The 27872-nt window shown below is 32.8% G+C and overlaps 1 protein-coding gene and 1 long non-coding RNA gene across 3 annotated transcripts; one reads left to right on the top strand and one right to left on the bottom strand.

The window, feature by feature from the left end:
• LOC141380640 (uncharacterized) lies at positions 1 to 13955 on the bottom strand. Its single transcript, XR_012398995.1, has 3 exons — positions 13536 to 13955; positions 1354 to 1412; positions 1 to 1175 (listed from the first exon to the last, which is right to left on the bottom strand). It is a non-coding gene; the product is annotated as an uncharacterized lncRNA (long non-coding RNA).
• Positions 13730 to 27872, top strand: tcea2 (transcription elongation factor A (SII), 2). Of its 2 annotated transcripts, none has more exons than NM_200986.2 (10): positions 13730 to 13979; positions 14467 to 14529; positions 16727 to 16832; positions 17278 to 17368; positions 18759 to 18895; positions 20295 to 20351; positions 22308 to 22462; positions 22559 to 22705; positions 25582 to 25653; positions 27221 to 27872. In NM_200986.2, the coding sequence occupies exons 1-10, from the start codon at positions 13911 to 13913 to the stop codon at positions 27227 to 27229; spliced, it is 906 nt and encodes a 301-aa protein (NP_957280.2). In that variant the 5' UTR covers positions 13730 to 13910; the 3' UTR covers positions 27230 to 27872. The 2 variants fall into 2 exon arrangements, with proteins under 2 accessions (NP_957280.2, XP_068072811.1); XM_068216710.1 differs by having other exon boundaries at positions 13732 to 13979; positions 20295 to 20355; positions 22312 to 22462.

Raw genomic sequence — 27872 nt, 5'->3', positions numbered from 1 at the left:
AAATCTTTGTGCTTAACAAACTAAATTAAATATGTAGGCTAATGGATGTCTTATTCAGTGGAGTGTACAACACTGTTTCCTTATCTACGAAAGAGAGAAAGAGAAAGTGAAAGTAAAGGCCGAATGGAGAAGGCTGCAGATGGTCTGTTTAACTGTTTTCCCGCCAGTGAAGCGTTCCGTTTTTCCACTTACAAAGTAACAAAACAAAGTTATATAATAGCAATAGTGGCTTCGTACCTGCCCTCAATGGTTTTGCACCCTCCACTTTAGACTTTGTGCCTAGATCGTTAAAACAGAGCACCAAGCCTCAGCCAGGTCAGAAAAAGTCAACTCAAAAGTAACTCAAAAGTAACGTAATGCACTACTTACCATAACAAGTAATTAAGTAATGCAATTAGTTACTTTTTGGGGGATTAACTTTCTAAAGATGACCATTGACTGGAAGTGGAAGTCAGTGGAGACCAATACATTGTAAAAGTGAACAACTTCTTTAAAACTAAACATTTTCTAATTATATTCTAAAATACAATTAATTTATATAAAGCTACATTTTAGCATCAGTACACCAGTCATGAATGCACTGTAACATGTACTCTGATTTCATGATCACTCTTATTATTATTATCAATGTTGAAATGGTTGCAGTGGTTAACTTTTTGTGGAACTAGAAAATACATTTATACTCTATATGAATATTTCCTTTTGTATTTGCTGCCAGTTAAATACAATTAAAAAAACGAGTGTAAGTAATCAAGTCAACATTACCCATGGCTGTCCAGAAAGCAAACAAACACCACTAATATGTTTGTTTAGAGTTTCTGCATCCTGCAGGATCAGTCTGACTTTCCTTGCAGCGTATTTGAGGATGAAAACGATCAGAGCCGAATAAGTAATGTGGGCTCTGCAAATCACCGCTGGCCTAAACTCTCTTTCCCAGCACATCAAGAGCAGTCCTGCAGTCCTACAGACACTGTTTTATGTGTTCTGATACATGTGTTAGAAATCAAGAACATGCACTTTCCTTTCAGACGGAGAGGACCCTTGACAGAGAAGAGGAGAATGCTTCTTTGTCTCTAATAAGATCTTGGATGATGTTCAGTCCCCTTCTGCCTGACTTTTTATGTAACTCATCATCCGCTTCGACCGGGCTCACATGTTTTACGGTATCGCACTGCCTGAGAGTGAAAAACACCATGAAAAATTACTGTAGACATTAAATATGGCATCGACTGGAGTTTGTTATCATATTGAGGACGGCCAGGGAAAGATACATTTGTTAGAAAGGTAACATGAGAACACGATTCGGTCTACACAGAGATGGAGGAAAACACAATTAACATTCATTTAACTCACATTCGCCTTCTGCTTTGACCTGCACTGGAGATATTGGTCCATAATCTTGCATCAGTCGCCTGCAACACAACAAATATGATGATTTTTACTTCAAGCACTATTTCACTAATATTATTAAAAGCATAAAGGCAATATTTTAGTTAGACTATAAAAATAATATTATTATCATAATTCAAATATCTAAACTCTGTTATGATTAGACATTGATGATTTTAAGTATTTAATTAAAATACGCTATGATGCAATATTCTGATATTTTTAAGCATGCTATCCAAAAAACTAAACCATATCAGTGTTATGATGCAATATGTTGATTGATTTTTGATGCAATTTTCTGATTCTTTTAAGTAGGGCTGCAAGATATTGGAAAAATCTGATATTGCAATATTTCAGTATTATTAAAAATAAAAAGCATATCAAGGCAATACTTTAGTTAAGCTATTAAAAAGCATATTATTATCATAATTCAAATAGCTAAACCCTATTATGATGCAACATGTTGATTCTTTTAAGCATATCATTAAAATGAAAGCTAAAAATGTCAATGTTACGATGCAATATTCTGATAATTTTAAGCATGTTATCCAAAATACTAAATCATATCAGTGTTATGATGCAATATGTTGATCATTTTAAGCATATTATTTACAAGAAAAACAGCCATATTAATGTTTTCAATGCAATTTTCGGATTATTTTAAGTAGGGCTGCACGATATTGGAAAAAAATGGATATTGCAATATTTCGGTATTATTAAAAACAAAACCATATCAAGGCAATGTTTTAGTTAAGCCGTTAAAAAGCATATTATTATCATAATTCAATTAGCTAAACCCTATTATGATGCAACATGTTGATACTTTTAAGCATATAGTTACAATGAAAGCTAACCATGTCAATGGAATGATGCAATATTCTAATATTATAATCCAAAAAACTAAACCATATCAGTGTTATGATGCAATATGTTGATCATTTTAAGCATTATTTACAAGAAAAAAACACAGTATCAGTGTTTTGATGCAGAGTTTTTGATTCTTTTAAGTAGGGCTGCACAAAAAATCTGAGATTGCAATATTTCTGCAATGCATATTGTGATATGAACAGAATTTCATGGGGTGTTTTGAATAGCTCTGTTTGAAAGTTTTCTGTGGAGTCTAACAGTATTCAGATACAGAAGTCAAGTATTCACATTGCAAAAAAAAAAAAAAAACCTTTATTACTTTGCTTTGTCTTGTTTTTAGTCGAAATATTCCAAATTCTTAGATCAAGTTAAAAAACACAGTTTTGTTTTCACCTACAGAAGAAAAGGGGCCAAATTTTGAGTTTTTTTTTTTTTTTTAATTATTGGCCAATGGGGTAAGTCAAATAGTCTAGTTTTGCTTTTTAAATGTAGATATTTAGACTAGAAACAAGATTAAAAAAAATTAATAAAAAACATCTTTTTCCCATACAATTAAATAAAGTCCCCATGAACCAGAAGCTGTGACCGTTATTTTTTTTTTTAAATTTTTGTATTGTGACGCATTTTACATTTTTTTTTATTTTTAATAAAGCTTAATAAAGTCGTTTACAAAAATATATGCCAAAGTGTACATAAAAAATATGCATTCAGTAAAAAAAATCTTATATTACTTAAGAAAATTACAAGTCTTCTTTATTTATTTATTTTTTTTATTAACAACGTTCTCCAAACCTGTGCAGTAGTCCCCAGTCTCAAATATTGGCTTTGATCCAGTCCATTTTTTATGTATATGAAACTTTCTCAAAATAATAAAAAGTTGTACTAGGAAGGTAATTTTGTTGCATGTATTGATATAATAAATGCAAATATCAAAATTTTGTAACTTGAATATAATATTTGTTTTCCTTCTAAGAAAATTTTCCACATCCATCCCAAAAAAAAAAAAAAAAAAATCTATACAATCACAAAACGTATGGACAATAGATTCCTTTTTCATGCAAACAAATCACAGTAATAATCAATATGCAAATTAAATCTCTCTAAAATCTCTTATATTTTGACACAGTTCTTAGAGAAACAAAATATTTAAATGACACAACAGTGGGCGTGGCTTGTTTTTCAACTGCGAGCTGAATGGATAAAGAAGACATTTCGTTCAGAAAGATTGGCAAAAGGGCTTCGAGAGGGTTATTGCAACCTAACAGACACCTCCTTCTCACCATTTCTGTTTGTTGTCAAAACTGACACTTGGAGCAGCGTGATTAAGTATGCTAGCCATGCCCAATTCCTATGTAATCTGACAATTTAAGTGAAAACAAACAAACAAACAAAAACAGTAAGTGCATTTTCAGATTTTAATTAAAGATTAGAAAGGCTTTTTTTTTCTTAATGACATGTAAAGATGAATTATACACCACAAAACTGTGAGCTAACAAAACCATATGGTTAGATTTGATTTCTTAAAGACTTTGAATACAACTAATTACAATCCAACATTTTTTTTGTGCTCAAATATTTTAAACTCTCTTGAAACGCACCTTAGAAACACATGGAAATTATAAACCCTCACTCTATTATGGTTAAACTTAGCAGTGATTCTACAAATCACACGTTCTGTAGCTCCTGGACAACTATAATTCAGACTCAACATTGCAGATCTTGCGATGCGACTAATGCGGTCGCACAAATTGCGATATCGATGCTGAAATGATATATTGTGCAGACTTGCTTTTAAGTTTATTTTTCAAAAACAAAACTAAAGCATATCAATGTTACACTGCAAAAACAAATTCAAGACAACAAATGAATATAAATTAGATTCCAATTAAATTAATATTATTATTATATTATTATTATTATATTATTATATTTAATATTCAACTTAATATTTTTAGTTTGAATGTTAATACTTTTAGCATATTATTAAAAGTTATGATGTAATATACTTTTAAGTCATTATTATAAAACAAACAAACAAAAAAACTAAAACATATCAATGTTGTGATGCCAAATGCTTCTACTTTTTGCACTTATACAACAACAACAACAACAATAATAACATAATGCAATATTTTGGCAATTTTAGGCATATTATTTAGAATAAAATGACTACTATATCAATGTTATGATGCAAGATTCTGAAACTTTTAAGCAAATTATTTTTATAAAACTAAACCATATATTATTATACAACATTTCTGTGCTTTTAAGCATTTTGTAAAAAAAAAAAAAAAAAATTAAATAAATAAATAAAAAGCCATGTCAATATTATGATGCAACATTCTAAGACTTTTAGGCATATTGAAAAATAAAACAATGGTATGATTTAACATTTTGGAGCTTTTAAGCATATTAACAAAAAACTAAACCATACATACATACTAAACCAAACATATTTGTTATGATGAAATATGTTATTACTTTTAAAGATATTATTAAAACGAAAATATTATGCTGCAATGTTTTGATACTTTTCGACATATTCTTAAGAAAAATGTCATGGTGCAATATTTTGATCGGTGAGCTAAATAAACACAATTAGCGTTCATCTAGCTGACATTCTCTTTCTGCTTCAGTGATATTCAATGACAGTCTTGCATCAGTCGTCTGGAATAAACGCACACCAGAGTGCTTAGAGTAAAGACACGTCTCATATGATGATTTTCCAAGCCCAGGGTTTGGTTGCTAAAACTGTTTGCAATTACAGATGGTCTCTTTGACTGCACTGGACAGGTCGCGCAGCTCCATGTTACATTTCCTCTGTGATTGTAAAGAGGATGTAGGTTTGGGGCTTGAAGTGGTCAGCATCTGATTTCAATTTGAAAGTGCTTATTGACAGAGCGATCTGTTTAAACTCAGCACACATGCATGAGATGTCACTCTCTCTCTGTTTCTCCCACTCAGACACACACAGTTCTGCTCCCCTGCGGGATTTAAAACTGTTACAGCAAACGTGGGTTCTGTCTTTAATACTGTGTGTTAAATCAGTATGTGTAACACATAGAGGAAAGTACAATAGCATATTTGCTGTATTTATTTCTATGTTTACTTTATTACATGTTGCTAGATGTTTAACTATGCTTCAGAGATAACCTTTGAGCATGGATGCATTAAAATTATATAAATATGTCCCCACCGTATATAGCACTGTAAAAAATGCTGGGTTCCACAAAATGGATTGTTTGGGATAACATGAATAAATTAAGTTAACATATGTGTTTTTTTTTTTGTTTGTTTTTTTACAAATTTAAGTGGATTGAACATAAAACAATTAAGTTGAATAATTAACCAGGCAAGTTCTGTTAAATAGGCAAGGTATTGAACAACAGTGGGTTGTACCCAGTCAAAAAAAAAAAAGAAAAAAAAAGAAATTCTTATGAAGCCTAATAATATTGAGCCTAAGTTTCTTTTTTTTATTTATTTATGATTTGTTTTTATTCCAGCCAAACTTAAATAAATAGGCATTCTTAAGAAAAAGAAAAAAAGTTTATACACTGTAAAAAAAAAAAAAATAAAATCCTGGTTGCTTTAAATTTTTAAGCTGAATCAAATTAACCTTATAAGTCCATTGAACTTATATTATGTTAAACTGACTTAAAACTGCTTGCGTTCATTCATTCATAACTGATTTAGTTCATCTTTGCCATGATGACAGCAAATAAAATTTTACCAGATATTTTTCAAGACACTTCTATACAGCTTAAAGTGACATTTAAAGGCTAAACCAGGTTAATCTGGTTAACTAGGCAGGTTAGGGTAATTAGGCAAGTTATTGTATAACAATGGTTTGTTCTGTTTCAGAAATATATATGGTTAAAAGGGGCTAATAATTTTGACCTTAAAATGGTTTTTAAAAAAAAGATTATAACTACTTTTATTCTAGCCAAAATAAAACAAATAAGACTTTCTCCAGAAGTAAAAAAAAATATTATCAGACATACTGTAAAAATGTCCTTGCTCTGTTAAACATCATTTGGGAAATATATATATATATATATATATATATATATATATATATATATATATATATATATATATATATATATATATATATATATATATATATATATATATATATATATATATATATAAAATTCAAAGGGGGCTAATATTTCTGACTTCAACTGTTTGTGCATATACATTAGATTAGTCAGTACTGTAGTCAAATTTGGAGCTTATCTAATTAATTATATTTTAAAAAGGGCAAAATTCAAGAGAAACAACAAATGTGTAAAATTTTGTTGAAACTTTGCAGTTTGTAATTTATTTATCCAATATTTCACATAAATTTAAATGTATTTTCTTTCTATTTCTAAAGATGTTTGGTGACTAAAACATTATTTGAATAAATGTATCTGTTTAATAAATCTATTTTGGTCAAATGCACCAAAATATATGACCTATATTCACAGAGAAATAGGATGTAGTCATTTATGCTGATCACTGTGCATTATATATATATATATATATATATATATATATATATATATATATATATATATATATATATATATATATATATATATATATATATATATATATCATATACAGTTGAAGTCAAAATTATTAGGCCCCTTTTGAGATTATATATTTATCTTATTTGTATTATTTCGGCTAGAATAAAAGCATTTTTAATTTTTGAAAAAAAAATTTAAGATAAAAATAATTAGCCCCTTTAAGCTATATATATATATATATATTTCAGATAATCTAATGAACAAACCATTGTTATACAATAACTTTCCTAAATACCTTAACCTGCCTAGCTAACCTGATTAAACTAGTTAAGCCTTTAAATGTCACTTTGAGCTGTATAAAGTGTCTTGAAAAATATCTAGTCAAATATTATTTACTGTAATCATGGAAAAGATAAAAAAAATTAATTATTAGAGATGAGTTATTAAAACTATTATGTTTGGAAATGTGTTGAAAAAAAAAACATCTCTCTGTTAAACAGAAAATGGGGAAGAAATAAACAGGGGGGCTAATAATTCTGACTTTAACTGTATAATATTTATACTTTTATTATGAAAGTTGAATAACTCCTTGCTATGAGGTGACCGTTTCAGATGCAACTATTTGAATATCTAACAGCTCAAAAAAATAATTCTGAATGAGAAAGCTGCCTTTAAATTTGTCCAAATAAAGTTCTTATCGAAGCATTTACTGTATAATTTGAGAATTGATATATTTACACCGTATTCAAATAAAAAAAAGAAAGAAAGAAAGCATAAAATAGTCAACACTGCTAAAAATGATTATTACTGCACGTCCCATTCAAGATCAGTTTGACCCCATGATGACAGATTAATGTCCAGCAGCAGCCTCACGCTGATAAGGCGAGTGAAATAAACACACAGCTCAATCAATCAGCACACTTCTACACCACACAAAAGTCCAAAGCAAGAATGGCACCGCCTGCATCCCTCTAAACGGGTCCTGTATGGCAGGAACCGGGAGCCGATCGGTTATAATCAGAGATGACCTCAGCTGGGTGATGAAGAGCGGCTTTCCTGCCTGAGTGACTGAGGCCTGAGCGGCGGCCCATTTCGGGGACTTTCCCCCTCTCTGAACACTGAGGTGGGGTTTCCTCAGCTGGAGAACAGGCCTCGCTGTCAAATCCACTCAAACACTGAGGCGTCGGGCCCCGTGTGTGCACATACCACACGCTCAACAGGGCATTATGGGACATTCATGCTCATGGCTCTGATTCAGCGTGTCACTATTGTTTTAGCTTCACGTGACATGCAGAAATGTGTATCGATCGGATTCAGAAATGAACAGATGCCCCACAACAGTGTGTGCGAGTGTTTATTTGAACAATCATTTTTAAATCAGCTGTGCTGTGAGGGTCTCTTTTATCAGTCAAGGGACAGTTCACCCAAAAGTGAACATTTATACACCATATATTCACCCTTACAAGTAAAGCGAGTAAATGGTGACAGAATTTTATGGAAGGTGAATGGTCAGTATATTATAATTTTTTATGAATCAAGCACACTGTTAAGCATAAATACACTGTAAAAAATGACATAACAAAAGAAGACAACATGTTTTTAAGTTACTTTAACGTAATTTCGAAAATCAGGTTTAACATTTTTTTTATTTTTTTTTTAGATTAAACTAAATTTAACTTGATGTTTCGAGTCAACTTAAAAATGTAAATAAGCAATGTACAGTTAAAGTCAGGATTATTAGCCCCTTTTTGAATTTTGTTTTTTTTTAAATATTTCCCAAATGATGTTTAACAGAGCGAGGAAATTTTCACAGTATGTCTGATAATATTTTTTCTTCTGGAGAAAGTCTCATTTGATTTATTTCGGCTAGAATAAAAGCAGTTTTTAATTTTTTTAAAGCCGTTTTAGGGTCAAAATGATTAGCTCCTTTAAGCTATGTTTTTTTTCTATAGTCTACAAAACAAATCATTGTTATACAATAACTTGTCTAATTCTCCTAACCTGCCTAGTTAACCTAATTAACCTGGTTAAGCCTTTAAATGTCACTTTAAGCTGTATAGAAGTGTCCTGAAAAATATCTAGTAAAATATTATTTACTGTCATCATGGCAAAGATAAAATAAATCAGATATTAAAAATGAGTTATTAAAACTATTATGTTTAGAAATGTGTTGAAAAAAATTTTCTCTTTGTTAAACAGAAATTGGGGAAAAAAAATAATAAACTGGGGGGCTAATAATTTTGACCTCAAGTATGTTTTACAGTAAATTCAGTGCCTCTCTGATTATTATTCAGTTTTAAAATGACTTGTGAAGTTTAACTTTGGGTTTAACTTAATTTTAAATGAGCAACGTATGATTTAACGTGTATTCAGTGTAACTCTAATTATTATAATTACTCTTTTACTTCAGGCAAATCAATAATTTCTTGCACTGGACCAAAAATGATGTTTAAAAAAAATGTTGTTTAGCATCATTTTGCCTTAATGTGCAATGTTTGTGTGTGCATGTGTGAAGCTTAATCTTTAAAAAAAGTTTAATACTTCAAGCCAAATCTTATTGATAATTTGACAGCAAATATTTGTGCTTTAAACAATGTGAACAATTAAAGTTGATGTTGAATGCAGGTCAAAATTAACCATAAGGGATAGTTCACAAAAAAGTGAAAATTTACTCACGATTCACTTAAGTGGTTCCAAATATTTTTAATTTTCTTTTTATGTAGAAAACAGAAGATATTTTGAAGAAAACTGAACCTGTAACCAGTAACTTCTATTTTAGGGAAAAACAAATATTATGCAAGTCAAAGATGCAGGTTTCCAGCTTTCTTCATCCGATTATTCTCCTTTGTGTTCAACAGACAAAAAATACTCAAACAGATTTGGAACAAGTGAAGAAGGGAGAGTAAATGACGATTTGGGTGAACTATAAAGTAATGTAAATGTAAATTGGTTCAATATTTTGTTATCTAAACCAGTTTTAATCTTTTAAATACCACATACCCCAAATATCCTTGCCTAAGGTTCCCCATTCTAAAATATAAATGCACCTAGAAGATTCTCACTATAAATCTAACATTGATATATATATATATATATATATATATATATATATATATATATATATATATATATATATATATATATATATATATATATATATATTTGTAATAGTGATTGGTTTATAATATCTAAAAAATATTTAATTCCTAAAAGATAACACTGCATTTTTCTATTTGTAATGCTACTATATATTAACAGAGCATTATGCGATGTTCATGCTCACAGCTCTGATTCGGCGTGTCACTATTGTTTTACAGTCACGGAACATGCTGAAATCTGTATTGATCGGAATAAGAAATGAACAGATGCTGTACAACAGTCAGAAAAATAATGTGAACGCAATATTTTCTGCACTTCAACAAATCATTTTTGATACTGCTATATGTTTTCGGTCTCTGGCTTTTTACATTTCCTTAATTTGAAAGCCTACTAAACTTTTTACTATAAATAAAACAAGTTATTTTTCTGATATTTATACATGTTCTAAAAGATCCTTTTAAAGTATAATAAAGAGACCAAAATGTCTTGCACAAATGAAAGCAAAATGTAAAAGTGTACATCTAAATCCCTTTTTAGCAATATTGAGCCGTAAGGTGTGTACAAAGTCTTAATGCCAAACTGCATCACTGTTTTAATTTCATCACAACATTGTGAAAGCCTAAGAGGAGCACCATATGGCTAGGTCATAATATTTACTAAAAGCAGGTCAATAATAATCTGAAGATGATGTACAATACAAATGCCAATTACCACAGACCCCAAAAAGGATGATGCTTGCATGATGACCTCTATTCTAAAATGTAAAGACATCTATTTACATTTTTATACAAGAACAAATTTATTGGAACTGTTTATACAGAGATTTTCTTTTTATCTAACTGCATCAATGATTTATTTTAATTTTATTAAATCAAATTTGTATATAATAAAAACAATAATAATAACAATAACAATAATAATAATAATAATAATAATAATAATAATATTTCATTAATAAAAAATTGTCATTTTTATTATTACTTTATTTTTATTATTATTGTGTTACTGTTGTTGTTATATTACATTTTATTGAGGCATTATAAAATTGAAACATTTTAATTAAAGATATATATTGGTTTAATACTAATGGTTTATTTATCTCAATTATAAAGAAATAAAATGTCTTAATAAGACTTTATTTAATCATTTTAAATAGTTTTAACAAATTTTTATTTATTTACTTTATTTATTTATTTTTTTTGTTTGAAGGGGTAGTTTGCCCAGAAATGAAAATTCTGTCATCATTTACTAACTTGCTTGTTACAAAGCGTTATTAGCTTCTTCCTTCTGCTGAACACACACAAAAAAAGATATGTTGAAAACCTGTAACCACTAACATCTATCTTATACTTTCCCCCTACTATTGGACATCACTGGTTTTAATCTTTCTTCAGAATATATAATTTTGTTTTCAACAGAAGAAAGAAAAGATTTGGGACTGCTTGAAGGTGAGTAAACGGTGAGTAATTTAAAAATGTTGGTTGAACTGTTCTTTTAAAGCTTTTTCTTCAAACATTTCCACAGACTCCTTAGCACTCCCTTGTGGCCCCAATTTAAAAACTATTGTTCCTATCAATGCAAGGACGTTCATGAACGCATTTTGGTTTAGGTTTTCAAATAGTAAATAACTTGTTACAATAACGCCCTCTACTGATTCATCCAGTAACTGTTAAACTAAATGCCACAACATCAAATCATAGTGACAAAATCATAGTGTCACATGCCATTTTTATAATGTTATACAAGGTTTGTTTGGTTAAGAAAATGCCCTTTAATTAAAGTAAATTGACTGACCAGCAGCCTAAAAAAGCTGTCTAAAATGCTAGAAAAAAAATCAACTAACCTTAAAGTGTGTGCTCAGATTCTATAAAAGAAGTTTTTAAAACTCTATTCATTTTTGTTAAACAAACAAGGTATGTTTAACTATTTATTAAATTGTTTGTTACACAATAGCAAAATGTAATAATTTAGACTTAAATGATTTAATTCTGTAAAAATTATTTTAGCCTATAACTTAATTTGTTATCCATCATAGTGTATGTGAATGAGTGTGTATGGATGTTTCCCAGCACTGGTTTGCAGCTGGAAGGGTATCCTCGGTGTAAAACATATGCTGGATAATTTGGCAGTTCATTCCGCTGTGGTGACACCTGATGAATAAAGGGATTAAGCCAAAGAAAAATTAATATAATATAGGGTGACGCAGTGGCGTAGTAATTGTCGCCTCACAGCAAGAAGGCTGCTGGTTCAAGCCTCGGCTAAGTCAGTTGGCGTTTTTGTGTGAAGTTTACATGATCTCCCTATACTCCGGGTGCTCTGGTTTCCCTCACAGTCCAAAGGCATGTAGTATTGGTAAATGTACCTGGAAGGGCAACCGCTGCGTAAAAAACATGTGCTGGATGGTGGTTCACAGTGGCGCAGTGGGTAGTAGCACAATCACCTCACAGCAAGAAGATCGCTGGTTCAAGCTTTGTCTGGGACAGATTGCATTTCTGTGTGGAGTTTGCATGTTCTCCCCGTGTTTGCGTGGTTTTTCCCCACAGCTCAAAGACATGTAGTATAGGTGAACTGGGTAGGCTAAATTGTCCGTAGTGTATGTGTGTGAATGGGAGTTTCTCAGTGATGGGGTGCAGCTGGATGGGCATCCGTTGCGTAAAACAAATGCTGGATAAGTTGGCGGTTCATTCCGCAGTGGCATCCCCAGATTAACTATATATAATATAAGGCGAGGTAGTGGCGCAGTAGGTAGTGCTGTCGTCTCACAGCAAGAAGGTCGCTGGGTCGCGGGTTTGAACCTCGGCTCAATTGGCGTTTCTGTGTGGAGTTTGCATGTTCTCCCTGCCTTCGTGTGGGTTTCCTCCGGGTGCTCCGGTTTCCCCCACAGTCCAAAGACATGAGGTACAGGTGAATTGGGTAGGTTAAATTGTCTGAAGCGTATGAGTGTGTGTGTGTGTGTGTGTGTGTGTGGATGTTTCCCAGAGATGGGTTGCGGCTGGAAGGGCATCAGCTGCGTAAAAACTTGCTGGATAAGTTGGCGGTTCATTCCGCTGTGTCGACCCCGGATTAATACAGGGACTAAGCCGACAAGAAAATGAATAAATAAATGAATAATATATTATAATAAAATATAATATAGCCTAAACCCTTTTTGGATGATGAATATAATTTTGGAGTATGACGATTGCAGTTGTCAAATAATTTAAAAACTCTTTAATCCGTGTTAGGACTGCATTGTCTCCTTAATAACCTAAAGTTGTTATTGTTTTGTTTTTGTTTTTTTTACACCAAACTGGCTGCTTGCTTCTGTGGTGAATAAACTCCACTCCCCACAACACCCTGCTTCGAAACAGAAACTATGTGCAGTGCAGCTCATTTTCGCGAATCGATTCTTTCAAACACCACTCAATGAACAATTCAGGGATGATTTTTGTTTATGTCATCACGTGACCAAATGACATCTCTTTGTGGCATAAAATAGGCTTAGAAAATCAATACTGCAATAGTTAACCTTTTTTTTTTACTATCAAACGTGTTTATTTTAATTCACATTGACCTAGTTAGTTAGTGGCTCACAAGCATTGGACATATCCTGAAACTTTTTTGACTTTTGTGTTGACAATTCCCACAGAACCATATAGCCAGTAAAGTACATTAATAACTTACCTTTCACTCCATTTTGGTCACTTAAAATGATACTCTTGTGTCATTACGAAATAAAATGGCCAGAAAAGACGATGTTCTTGAATGATTTTCCAAACAATTGGTGAGTTGTTGTGTCGAGAAGCACAGTCACTGATTCAATCTCGTTCGTAAACGAATCGTTCGAATTCAAGTGATTCTTTAAAATGATTCGACTCATAAGAACGACTCGCTCGCGAATCAACCATGCAACAACAGACGAGAGCGAAGTGAAAGGCAGTGGATTCCTCTCATTCTGCCACTAAAAGAGAGACACACAGAGAGAGAGACGGGCGCATTTTCACACGTAAATGGAGGCTTGGCCACCGGGCGCCATCAAACAGCCCTAAACCTGCAAACATGGTGAAGGACCAAGAAGTGGAGCGCATCGCCAAGAAGCTGGACAAAATGGTGCACAAAAAAAACACCGTAAGTGACACACATTTTTTTCTGTAGCATCTGATAATAATAAAACAGGCAGGAGAACATTGTTTATTCGACGTTCGTTCGTTCATGTTTGTATCCGTTAAACCAGCAGGAGACTAGTTGGTGTGTGTGTGATTATCACCTGTTTCATCCTATTCCAGACTACCGCCCGGTGTGCTCTTATTGGTCAGTCTCCATTGACAATCACTCGTTCGTTTTGTACTCTCATGTTTGAAGCGTTTGTGTGCTGTGATGAGCTGGCAGCTGGTTGTTCTCCAAATTTCTCCAGCGCAAACAAAAGACTCATTTATCTAGTACTTCACACAAGTCAGCCCCAGTTTCGTCCCCAAAACATAGTATCTGCCTGTGTTTTTGTGTAAACCAAGCTATAGTTGAAGAAGCTAGTGTTTACTGACGCATTTAAGAAGTTGTTGTAGTGACTGTTTACCAATTTTGTTTGTTTCTCACCTCCTTGTGTTTTTATGTTCAGGATGGTGCCATTGACTTGCTTCAGGAGCTGAAGAACATGAAAATGTCTTTGGAGACCCTACAGGTATCTACATAGACTGCAGAAGGCATCTCTGGAACGAGTGTGTGCTGTGCTAGATTATATAATCAACTCTTTTTCTTTCTGTCAGGGAATCCCATGCTAGTGTTCTCATTGGCATACTGTTAGTACTGTTGGAATTTCAGCAGAAAATATCTGAATAAATTACTATGAGCCAATCCCGAATATAGGAGAGGACGTTGAAATCTCAATCAAATTCTCACAATCCAGTCATGAAAATGTAATCAACTCTATAGACGAATTCAATGTTGTCATGTCATTGGCCCAGTGAACATTTTCTGCTTGTTATCAAACTATTTCATTACTGTAACAACAGCAGTGGTGTAAAATAACAAATTACAAATACTCCGATTACTAAAACTGAGTAGTTTTTTTTTCTCAGGAATTGTAATTTACGAAGTAGTTTTAAAAATGTGTACTTCCCCTAGAGTACATTTTTACAGCAGTATCTGTACTTTTACTCCACTACTTTCCTTCAACCTGCAGTCACTATTTGTTTTTTTCTTGTGTACGGGGATTGGCTTAGTAAAAAATCTATCCAGCGATTCCTGTCCAAATCAAATCGCACAGAGAAAACTCAATTGCATCATATTGAACAACCTCAATACATGGATGCTTTATACATGCAGCAAACCATTGTAAAAGTATTGCAATTGTCCAAGAAGATGTCAAAAATCTTTACACGCAATGAGCCAGAGGCTTTTTAAACTATGTCACTGATAAGAAGATGAAGGGTGTTTACTGTATGATGAAATTGTCAAATGGACTTAAACAATCACTAAATGCACTACAGAATGTTACGTTTACACACACACACACAAATTGCATGTACACGCATCAGCTTTTCACAGAGTAATACTCAATTCTCACTATTGAGTACTTTTATCATTGTGTGGCTCTCTTTAGATTCTCGAAAGCTTTAGAAATTATAAAATGTAAAACAGAAAAATACGCTGGGACCATTGTTTTTGTTTGCATGTCTCAAAATGATCTATAATGTCATGGCGTTTGACAATTTTTCGGATGAGTACGTAAAAAATAGCAATTCACACCTAATGAACCCTGCTGACTGATCTCAGAAGTGCTAATTTCTTTTTCTTTCTTTCTTTCTTTCTTTCTTTCTTTCTTTTAAATGGCAGAAACTATAAATCTAGAAGACCACAAATGCATTCAAGACCATTTTTTTGCTTGAATTTGATAAAAAGCACACAACAGAGCAACTTTCATGAATTAAACTACGATGTGCTTTCAATTCCAGTTTGTTCGTTGAATTTAATTTAGTATCATTCGTGTTTATTTTTTGATTTATGATTTAATCATATTGCCAATGTTACAAAATGCCAAAATGATGCACAAAAGGCACAGTTTATTTACTTCAATTTTATTTAGTTATTTATTTCACCCTACATTACTAAATTGCATAAACAGTCAGTGTTTTTTACTTTGGTTTAGGTAATTTAAGCAAATGAATGTGAGAAATAACTGAAAACATAAATATAATGCATTATCTCCACTGTCTTGCTTGGTTGGGACTTGTGGAGCTGCGCATCGATGGATTTGCTCTTCAGTGTTTGAACTTTCAGTAGTGAAAATTTATCCACACTAAACTGAACTTCAACTTTGACATCTGGACTCATACAAATTCTATTTTCTAGAACTTTGTTAAGGGGCTTTAACACAATCTACTTCGTAAAAAGTGCTATAGAAATAAACCTGAATTGAATTTTATAAGCATTTAATTTTATAATATTTACTAATTTCAGTTAGAGTTCGTTTTAGATGATGAGCAAAATATTTTCTGTTTAATATTTTATTTATTTATTTTTTTTTATTGTAATACCCCTGAGATGGATTTAGTCAATATGGATGGAGGTAATGTGCAGACAAACAGCCCTTATTGGTCCCTGAGGAGAAATTAAAGCACAACAGATCATCAGTGTTCAGAAGGAAATACCCCAGAGCTCTGGCTTTGTCTTTCGATATCAGTGATTAAAACAGTATTTTAACAAGACAATATGATATTTTAATATTAGCTGTTTTAAAGCAGAAGCCTGATCAGTTAGTCAGAGTATGATATTTAGATATTAGGTGCTGGTTATTTTTGTAAATCATATATAATGAGCTGCAGTTTATCAGAACAGTGCAATATTCCATGGTTTGTAACGTGATCTTCTCACTGTAGTCAACTAGGATCGGGATGTCAGTAAATGCGGTGCGGAAGCAGAGCTCAGATGAAGAGGTGCAAACTCTGGCCAAATCACTCATCAAGGCCTGGAAGAAACTGCTGGGTACTGCATTTACACTCACACAGCCTTAAAGAGACCGTGTATATTGCTAAAAGATGGATACTAATGAGTTTTGTTATGATTTTCTGCATTTATTGTGTTTATAATAGTTATGTTGGAAAGCAGAATGCAGTAAAAAAATAAAAATAAAAAAAATAAAACATTTATACAAATCAAGCAGAATAGAGCCTGGTAAAGTCAGTTTGTCAATATTGTACCCATTTATGTTTACTTAATTCTTCTCTATATGATTTAGCAGCTCATCTGTGGTTTAAACAGCCTACATAAGCTCAGTCGTACATAAATATTGCTCAGTAGTATCTTGCAATCCATGCTGTTGTTTACTTCAGAATATTTCCATCATGGCCACACATACAAGAAACTGATGAAATCATGAATAAAGTGAAAACAAGTGTTAAAGCAGGACTGTGTATTTTTATTTCGGTAGATGGTTCTGAGGGTAAACCAGAAGAGAAGAAGGGAGAATCTCCTCTTCAGTCCTCGTCTTCTAAAGACTGTCCTGGATCCAGTGACACCAGGTGTGTAGGGTCTCCGTTAATAAGTCAGCAAGAAATTTAAATTTATAAAGTTTATTATTTTTATATTTTATAAGTGCAGGACATTCTTATTTCTACCAAGGGCCCAGGTGCCTTTTGAGTTTGTGGCTTGTATCATGAAAGGCCATGGTATAGAATAATAATAACAATTACATTTTTAAATATCTTAACAGTATGTTGGCTTTCTAAGGTCAACAGAGTTTTGTCTGCTCTTATGTGTTAAAGTAAACATGAAAACCCCACACAATTTATAAAATATACAAATGAGGGAGATCGAACTAGTGTGATTTACCGACATCTCACTGGCCACTTTATTAGGTACACTGTACTAATATCGGGTTGGACCCCCTTTTGCCTTCAGAACTGCCTTAATTCTTTGTGGCATAGATTCAACAAGCTACTGGAAAATTCCTGGATTAGGTACTAGATTTTGTTCCATATTGACATGATGGCATCATGCAGTTAATGCAGATTTGTCAGCTGCACATCCCTAAGGTGCTATTCTGGATTGAGGTCTGGTGACCTTGGAGGCTATTTGTAGCCAGTGAACCCGCTTTGGGTTTAAGAAAAGCGCATTATAAATAAAATGTATTGTTATTATGATTAACTCATTGTCATGTTCAAGAAACCAGTCTGTGACGATTCACACTTTATGACATGGCGTGTTAAGTTACCATCAGAAGATGTGTACGCTATGGTCATAAAGGGATGGACATGGTAAGCAGTAATACTCAGGTAGCCTGTTTATACAAAGCAGGTTGAATCCATGATTGATTGTTGTTGACGCCAAATTCTGACCCTATAATTCGAATGTCACAGCAGAAAACGAGACTCATCAGACGAGGCAACGTTTTTCCAATCTTCTGTAAACACTAAAGATGGTTGTGCCCCAAAATCCCAGTAGATTAGCAGTTTCTGAAATACTCAGATCAACCCTTCTGGCACCAACAACCATGGCAAATTCAAAGTCGCTTAAATCACCCTTATTTCTCATTCTGATGCTTGGTTTAAACTGCAGCACACCGTCTCAACCATGTCTACATGCCTAAATGCATTGGGTTGCTGCAATGTGATTGGCTGATTGGAAGTTTGTGTTAACAAGTAGTTGGACAGGTGTACCTAATAAAGTGGCCGGTGACTATGTGATTTGGTTGTATTTTAAACTACGTAGCTTTTTGCGCCCTTGTGCTCAAGCACACATTACAGCAGTGCTGATGTACAGCGAGCTGCATCGCAGTGGTACGAGTATAATATTGTTTGTATATATTATAAGCAAACTTTTAGTACACTCAATTTTGTGTATGTCTATTTTTATGATGCATGTTTTTAATCAGTTTTCTAAAGATCTTATACATTGTCTCCTCTTATCTAGTAACAAACCAGAGACTCCAAAAACTCCCACCACCCCAGTCACCCCTAAATTCACTATGTTCCCACCTGCCCCAGTCACCACGGACAGTGTACGCACCAAATGCAGAGAGCTACTGGTGGCAGCCCTGCAGACTGATGGTGAGTCCTGAAACAACTGAGCATTGTGAAAGCTATTTATTTATTTACTTACTTACCATTACTCAATTACTGACTTTAAGGGAAATGCTGAAATTAGGTGTTATAAATATGACTTTAAGTGATGATCTGGTAGTGTTTTTAGTTTATGTTGAGATTTTTAAAAATCATTTAGTTCAAATTTAAGTTGATTTGAATGGTTTTACTATATTCTATTTTTTACTCTCTATATGTTCTGTTTATAATTCAATTACATTTATTTAATATTTAGAAATAAAGTTTCTTCACAGTGGTCAAAATTATTGGTTTTAACTAAGTTAGTTTACTCTTATGATTTATTCCAAAAGATTGGATTTTAAGAGGGTTATTAACCCAAAACTAAATGTTGTCATCAATTACTCACCCTCGACTTGTTCCAAAGGTGTTTGACTTTGTTTCTTCTTCTGTTGAACACAAAAGAAGATAATTTAAAGTTTAAAACTTGTAAGCACTGACTTAATAGTATATAGTAGTGTAATATTTAATTTAAATAGTATTCAGTAGTATTTTGTCCTACTATGGAGGTCACCTTTACACTTTTTCAGCTTTATTTAAAATATATATATATTTTTTTTGTGTTTAATGGACTGAATCTTTTAAAAGGTTGGAACTAGTTGGGCAAATTTAGCATATTTGTAATTTATGTGATTTTGCCATATATTTATAATTGAGTACATTTTAAAATAAATATATTTAACCTACATAATGCATTCAAGATCACCATGACCTGTAAGAATCACATACATAATATTGTCTAGGTAATGCACATAGTTTTTAGAAAATTCAACACAGTGCCCAGGATAAGCGACGCAAATGTCGCAGCCAATCTTTTTTTTTTTTTTTCTCTAAATAGATATAGGATTTATGTTTCTATAGGATGCTATACAATGATATACTTATGTATATACATATACAACGGTCAAAAATAAATAAATAAGAGGAACAAACAAGAGAAGCACACAAAATGTAAATTTTATTTTAACTGTTTAAGTTTAGAAATTCATTTGCAACCCCTCATTTGAATTTAGTGTAAACATATTATTCTTCTCTTCTAATAATGTTCAGTAATCAAGGAACTTTTGGTTTGTACAGATGTGTGCATTCATTCTAAGAGAAACAGCCTTTCAAAAAATGTTGCATGCGTTGTGTTCAGGTCATGCATAGAGCATTCCTAGGTGTCAAAGTTGTAGGTGTATGAAATTCTGTTATACGATATTATATATTGTGTCAAGAAAATGTAAAGATTTTTTCATTACGTTGCCGTTGTTGTTATTGTTGTTATTATTATTATTATTATTTTATTTATTTGTTTTTTATTATTATTTTTGCTTGCTTCAAGGAAATTTTGTGTGTATATTCTCAGGTGATCACCAGACGATTGGAGCAGACTGTGAACACATGGCGGCACAGATCGAGGATTATATCCTTCACATCGAAAGCTAGTGTTGTAGGCCTGGTTGTAATGTTGAACTCCATTTCCATTTGCATTTTGTCAGTAAACCCAGATCTGCTTAATCTCTAGAATGTGTTTTCAGATGGAACAACAATTACTTGTAGTCATAGTTCATTAGACAAAATCAAGTTCAAAATCATGCTGTAATTATCAATGAATTTCAGCTTAATGTAGTAAATGCTACACATTTAACGTTTAATACCACGTTTAATGTTTTTACACCACACTCACGTCATAACTTCAGTTTAAAAATAGCTCTTAAGTGTTCAAAATAAATTCTGTGAAATGATTAGATAGTTGTGTTTATAAGTCATGCTGAAGCAGTGATTGCAGTTAAAGCTTTTGTTTATAATGTAAGGCTATGGGAATTTCTTGGGTTTCTTCTTTGTGGGTATTTGGAGTTTCTGCAACATCTGGGGCCTCATGTATCAACGCTGCGTACGCACAAAAACTTTGCATACGCCAGGTTTCACGCTCAGAATTGCTCACGTTTGCATTTACTAACAATGAACTGAACGTGGGAATGTGCGCAGCTCCACGCCAGCTTTATGGCTGGCGTACGCACATTTTTTCGTGCGTGTCTGTTTAATTTCCATTGGCGACTCCTAGAGGCAGTTGTGTTAAATTGCTCTCTACAAAGTGTCTGAGCCTTGCAATGGCAGCTGTATGAGACGGGTTCATCTAGCAGGTATATAAGGTTTCCATACCATACAGTTGACCAGCTAAACATTAAAGCATGTTTGCAATTTGCAGCGGTCGCCTGTTTTCCCAATGTAATCTGAGCTATCTACTGCACGCACATTGCTATAAAGACACTATCTGAAGATGAATTTGCATACGTGAATCAGAAACATTTCCATTCAATAAATGTGCAAATAAAATATGATGCACAAACGTATTAATGATTCCTACTTGTCTTTCTCGTGATAAATAGTTGGCAAAATCTGATATGTAGCGGGGGAAAAAAGAAGAAAGAGTTCATAAGATGCTGGATTCGAACCAAGTTCATGCTCGAACGTGTCAAAACATGTTGACATGCGTCTTACGAGCTGCGCCACTGAGACTGTTAAGGAGACTGCAACATTTTACACCTATAAATCACACTATTTCTTTTCTAATTCACTCAGTGCGATGTTCAGACCCAACTGTGTTAACTGCAGCAGCTAAACTCTCCCACTCTATTTTTTTCTTTTGTTGTTAATTGCGGAGAACAAACTTGCAAATAACACCGCTTTTCTCCGGTCTACCTCTGAAAGCAGCACCTCCAATTCACATTCTGTTCAAAGTTTCTCTTCTTGCTTGCTTTTGCCTTAGCTATTTCGTTGGGTTTTGCCAAAGTAGAGTCATTTGCATATTCATACAGGGGAGGAGGCAGGTAGGGGTTTTGCGCTGGTGCATGTTGCGCTCAGTTTCACGTTCATTCAGATGTACAAAAGAATATGCGTGAGATTCGGCGTACGCAGTGTTTCATACATCTGAATTTTTTTCTGCGTACGCACATTTAAAATGTTTAAAAATGTTTATGTTTAAAACATTTAAAATGTTTTAGTAAGATTTCCACGCAAGTCTTCGTACATGAGGCCCCTGGTCTTTGGAGGAGATTTACTATTGATCATGGAGCTCTTGACAAATAGAATTTTAATTCATACCAGCTCTGTAATGTTTTTTTTTATGTCAGGATTCATAATTAGCATGCAAAATAGGCCAAATAATAATAGCTAACCAAACCATAACTTCTTAATAATAATAAATATGGCAATGTACTTTGTTACACTTTCCACTAAAGAAATTTAACACACTTTTCTGTCTGCAAAGTTAAATGAGAAATTATTTCAGCTTAAAATTGGCCTTCTTCAACAATGCCATTCTTGAACAATGTCAAATAATACAACTGTACTTCCTTGACTGGTCCCCTTGATGCACATATTTACCAGGAGTTCAAATCCACCGACATGAAGTACAAGACCAGACTGAGGAGTCGTATTTCCAACCTAAAGGACCAAAAGAACCCAGACTTGCGGCGGAATGTCCTGTGTGGAAACATCTCTCCAGAGCGCATCGCCAGCATGACTGCAGAGGTTCGTTTGGATTTGATTTTGGCTCAGAAACTGTTAAACGGCAGCCCTGTCTCTAGAGGTTGTGAAGTGTGTTTGTGTTAATTGCGTGTTTGGCAGGAGATGGCAAGCCCTGAGCTGAAGGAGATCAGGAAAGCGCTGACCAAGGAGTCCATTCGAGAGCATCAGCTCTCCAAAGTGGGCGGAACAGAGACGGACATGTTCGTCTGTGGAAAATGCAAGGGCAAGAACTGCACTTACACTCAGGTATGCGGTTACTGCAGCTTAAAACACTTTTTTTTACACAATGTTTATACCAGAGATGTTTATACTTGCTTCAATTATATAAACGACTATTAATTTGAGGAGTACACACAAGAATTTATACACTTAAAGAAATAATGTCACCTGAGATTTTTTTTTAAATATCTTGCTCACACTTCAGCTTAAAAAATGCAACTGTATTAACCATGCATTCCAAAACAAATATAAATTTCATGGATCAAAGGGCACCTATGTTGAAAATCAACTTTTGTAAGCTATTTAAATAGAACTGTGTGTAGGTATAGTGTGTCCACTGTCATATTGAAGTAATATAAACCCAACTAGTCTTTTTTTTTTAATTTCCTGAAGTTAAAATAGGATCCAAATCCCAGTGATTTTGAGGCCCACCATATCGTGACGTTGGAGTGCGGTTTCCCCACCCACCGAATTGATTGATAGGCACCATGCTTCTCTAATAACATGTACACACGTGCCCACAGAAGATGTTTTTGCAAAGAAACTGGGATTAAAACATACAAGTCTTTGTGAACAACTGCACCTCATTAAAAATATTTATAAGTTTAAATTGATTTTAAAATCGCTATGTAATTCTTAACCGATATAACCACCACGGTTGTATGGTGTCAGTGCGTGCATGCGTGCGTGCACTGACATATCATTTCAGAAAGGCTTGAATGGGCTTCACCACAAATACATCAAATAAACTTACTTGGTATTTTTGACTAATGACCTTATTTCAGCTTCATACATGTCTGTTTCTATCACTGAATGCTGTTTATCTGATGTACACAGTCCTCAGACACTAAAAGGGGCAGATTCTACAAAAGGGGTTAAATAGGTGCCCTTTAAATACAAATCTTAACCTTGGTCAATGCTATTTGTACATAAAGAAGCGCTGCCATTTTTTATTTTTTATTTAAGCTAAGCTTTTTTTAATTTGAGCTTTAATCAAAATACTATCAAATTAATCCAAAAGTACTGTGATAATCCTAAAATCTTATTTATTTATTGTTTTTTATTGTTATTTTAAAGCTTAAAAAGGCTTGCTATTCACTATCATCATATGGATAAACATGAGCTGGATAAACATTTTTATTTTTCATTTCTTTTAGGTTTTTTTTTTTTTTTTAAACTTCTACTTTAATGATATGTTTACCCAGCACTTTTTTAAACTAATACCTGAAGGCCTTTCAAGCAAATTGACAATTACACAGCAGTGGTGTTTTGGAGGCTTAAAGTGCAAGTTTTAAAAAAAAACAATACTGTTATCTTGTCCGTGCACGCCATAAAAATAATAAACGTAGTGCAATATGCATGTCTATTACATCTGTATAAACTGGATCTGAACATATGCAGCCATTTGTAGTAAACAATTATGAAATTAATTTTCTTTTCAGCTCAGTCCCTTTAATAATGCAGGTGGGCCGCAAGATAGTTTAAAATTAACTTAAATATTATACTTTAATTATTTGATTTCATTATTAAATGTGTCATAATAAAATGATAGCAGTAATGGCAGTAAGGGCATTTCTGTTTTCTGTGATTGAACAGTCTAATACAGACTCACTGTTAATTACAGACATGGCTTAAATTTCTAGCAAGACTCTGTGTTTCAGTAGTGAACAGCTGTTCACTGTTTCTATCAACGATTTTCAATAATGACAACAATGTATTTTACATTTAGGGTTAGGTTGTTTATTTTAATGGATATAAATCAATAGATGAAAAAAGTCAGTCTAATTCAAGGCAGCAGCAGTTTTTTTGCCCTCTCCTGTAGCTAGTCCTGTCAGGTTCTTTTACTAAAGAAAAGTCCCAAATACTCTGCAGTTGTATAACTAATGTAAAGAATTCTGGAGCTTTTAACACATGTCTGCATTTTTTAATTATCAGCTCCCTGTTTATTTTTTTTCCCCAATTTCTGTTTAAAGGAAAGAAGATTTCTTCAACTCTAAACATATTAGTTTTATTAACTGATTTCTAATAACTGATTTATTTTATCTTGCCATGCTAACAGTAAATAATATTTGACTAGATATTTTTCAAGACACTTCTATACAGCTTAAAGTGACATTTAAAGGCTTAATTAGGTTAACTAGGCAGGTTAGGGTAATTAGGCAAATTATTGTATAACAATGGTTTGTTCTGTAGACTATCGGGGGGAAAATACCTTTAAGGGACTAATAATTTTGTCCCTAAAATGGTTTTTAAAAAATTTGAAGCTGCTTTTATTGCAGCTAGAATAGAACAAATAAGACTTTCTCCAAAAGAAAAAAATATTATTAGACATACTGTGAAAATTTCCTTTCTCTGTTACATATCATTTGGGAAATATTTAAAAAGAAAACAAACCGAAAGGGGACTAATAATTTCTTCAACTGTATACATGCACAAATCTTCAGTTTTTTTATTTTATTTTTTTTTAAATAAAATTTAGAAAAATAAGGGAATAATAGAAGGAAAAAAAAAGTTCCATACTTACTCCAACACACCTGTAAGTTTCAAACAAACCTGAAGGATTTAGTTATTTTGATCAGGTGTGTGTAATTAGGGCTGGAACTAAACTGTGCTGCAGCCCTCAAGTAACTGGATTGACACATGTGCTCTACTGGCTTGACATGCATATAGCCTTTTTAGTAATTTTCACAGATTGATGTGAACAGGAATTGTTTTGACAACATGTTGTCTCTATGTAATAAAGGAGATGCAAAGCCGTACTGTAAAAGAGAAAACGGCCCCATATTTTGTGCTCGGAGCAATTTCGTACAAGTCTTTGATTCACTCGCACATCTGAAAGCAAGTGGGCTTAGTCTGCACTGAAGCATGTAAGGAGCAGGAATGTAACGCCAGTCTCTCTGCAGGTCCAAACACGAAGCGCTGATGAACCCATGACCACCTTCGTGCTGTGCAACGAGTGTGGAAACCGCTGGAAGGTAAGAATCCCCTTGCGCTCCTGCAAGATCACCAGCCACTGGGTGACATGATGAATCTGGAATTATAATGACTAAAAAGTGCCATTGCGTTTTTGTGACTATGATGCATATACATGTACATTGTTTCTTTTTGATACATTCTAGCCACATGATGGCAGTATTTACTTAGAATACTCATGTATCACTTGCATAAAGTTAATTTCCATAAATTGACTATGAGGGAATAATCAATTTAATTGTAATATTTTTTATTTAAAATGTATGAAATTTGTTTCATTTTTATGTATTTTTTATGTTCATTTATTTTTTATATTTATATTATTTTTATATTTAATAATTTATTTATATAAATTGACAAGTTTAAAGTATTTGAACTTATAACATTAAAATATAATAAATAATTTTAATTCATATAATATAAACGCCTATCTAGCGAGAAAAGACGGGGACTGGCCGTGGCTTTGCTGCATCAGACATGTCACTTTACTTACAGCTGATTGGTCCAGCGTAGCGATCTCTAGCGTAGCTAGTTACCAAGTATATATATAAATATATATATGATTTATTAATATTAGGAGTTTTTTTTACAGAACTAGGGTTTCTTTTATAAATGTGGCATATTCACAAAATGGGGTAACTCAAGTAATTACAAATAAAGTGAGTTACGTAATAATATTACTTTTCTAAGTAACGAGTAACGAAATGCATTACTTTGAAAATAAAGTATTAATTTTTAAGTTACATATTTAAATGTAACTAGTAGTCATGTTAAATACTGCACGACATAACAGAAATGAACAGAAATAAAGATGGCAGAACCTTACATTTCTGTGATGAAAATGTTCTCATTGTTTTGAGCGCATTGAAGACATGGAAAAGAAGATTATCTGAATTGCATGGCAAATTTACTTGTTATTATAACAAAAATTACAAAAGTAACAAACGCATTGCATTAAACTTTCATTAACCTGTATAAAAGGCATATACTGTGTAGCTCTATGTTCAGGAAGTTCTGAGAAGATAACCTATTGATTTTTTTTATTTATTTATTTATTTATTTTATTTTTTTTGCAATGTTATTGAAGGTTATACAATGTATCTCGTCTATTTAAGAAAAAAAAAATAGACAGAAAAAAATCTTGCAAGTTTTAAAAGAGATCAAGCCTCAGCCAGGTCAGAAAAAGAATAATGCAAAAGTCATTTTAAAGTAACAATGCATTTCTTACCATAATAAGTAACGCAACTAATTTGGGGAGTAATTCAATACTGTAATGCATTACCTTCTAAAGTAACTTTTCCCAACAATGGGAGTGAAAACACACTGTTGGTATGCGACTACCCATGCAAACCTTGTGATCTATATACAACAAACTTGATGGGAGTGTGCAACTGTAAGTAAACTCTTAAGTAAATATAAGTAAATATTTATTTATAAAGTCAATTAAGACATTTTCCATCTTTTTATTTTTCCTTTAATATCTTGCCTTTTTGTTAGTTGGTTAGCGTGTTAAGCATTATTATCTTTGAATGAGCTATATTCATTCAATCTTTCTCTCTCTCTTCATAGTTTTGTTAAAGGCTACAGTGAGCAGGATTCTTCGTATGAAGGGATAACCTGAATTCACAGTGTAAGGAAGAACTTTTTTTTTTCTTTTGAGAAAAAAAAAAATCTAATGTCTTTTTTGTATACATTCATTTTCATAGCTTTGTAATATATATAATGAGTGTTGCTATTGCAGAATCTGTTTCTGTAATTTTTTTTTTTCCTCCTTTTTTTTTTTTTACTGGTGTAATATCATTGCCTTTCGTGCACTGCCCATAGTTTAGACCTAATAAGTCAGCTGGCTTGTTCTGTCTTGCTTTGCCTTTTGATAGCGCTTGTGCCTTTTTTTTCTATGAGTGCCAAGTAATTGCTAAAAAAAGAATTTGTACACAATCATACTATGTATATTTTTTTGAACGTATGCTTTTCATATGTATATGCAGTTTATGCACTTCACAGATGATTTATTTAACCAAATCTTGAAACGTTGGTTTCTTTTTTTTCCAGAGGTTAGGAAGTCTTAAAGGATTATGGTTAATATTTGAGCCTCAATGAAGGCGCTAGTTTGCTTCTTGTAGACAAATAGACAAGGAGAATATGTAGAATATGATTGAAGGTTCATATGTATTGTATGAATAGTTGGACTGTTTTGTCTCAGTAAATTTGGCTAGAAGTA

The sequence above is a fragment of the Danio rerio genome, chromosome 23 (genome assembly GCF_049306965.1).
Source record: "Danio rerio strain Tuebingen ecotype United States chromosome 23, GRCz12tu, whole genome shotgun sequence".
In the NCBI taxonomy this organism is placed as follows: Eukaryota; Metazoa; Chordata; class Actinopteri; order Cypriniformes; family Danionidae; genus Danio; species Danio rerio.
The sequence above is the reverse complement of the archived record's forward strand: the minus strand, read 5'-3'. Positions and strand labels throughout refer to the sequence as shown.

What these genes read in the sequence shown, in the direction of transcription:
- tcea2 (NM_200986.2), top strand. Translation starts at nt 13,911, where the DNA reads ATGGTGAAGGACCAAGAAGTGGAGCGCATCGCCAAGAAGCTGGACAAA. An exon ending in TGGTGCACAAAAAAAACACC is followed by an intron (nt 13,980 to 14,466) that starts GTAAGTGACACA and finishes TTTTATGTTCAG; the next exon opens with GATGGTGCCATTGACTTGCT. An exon ending in TCGCCAGCATGACTGCAGAG is followed by an intron (nt 22,463 to 22,558) that starts GTTCGTTTGGAT and finishes CGTGTTTGGCAG; the next exon opens with GAGATGGCAAGCCCTGAGCT.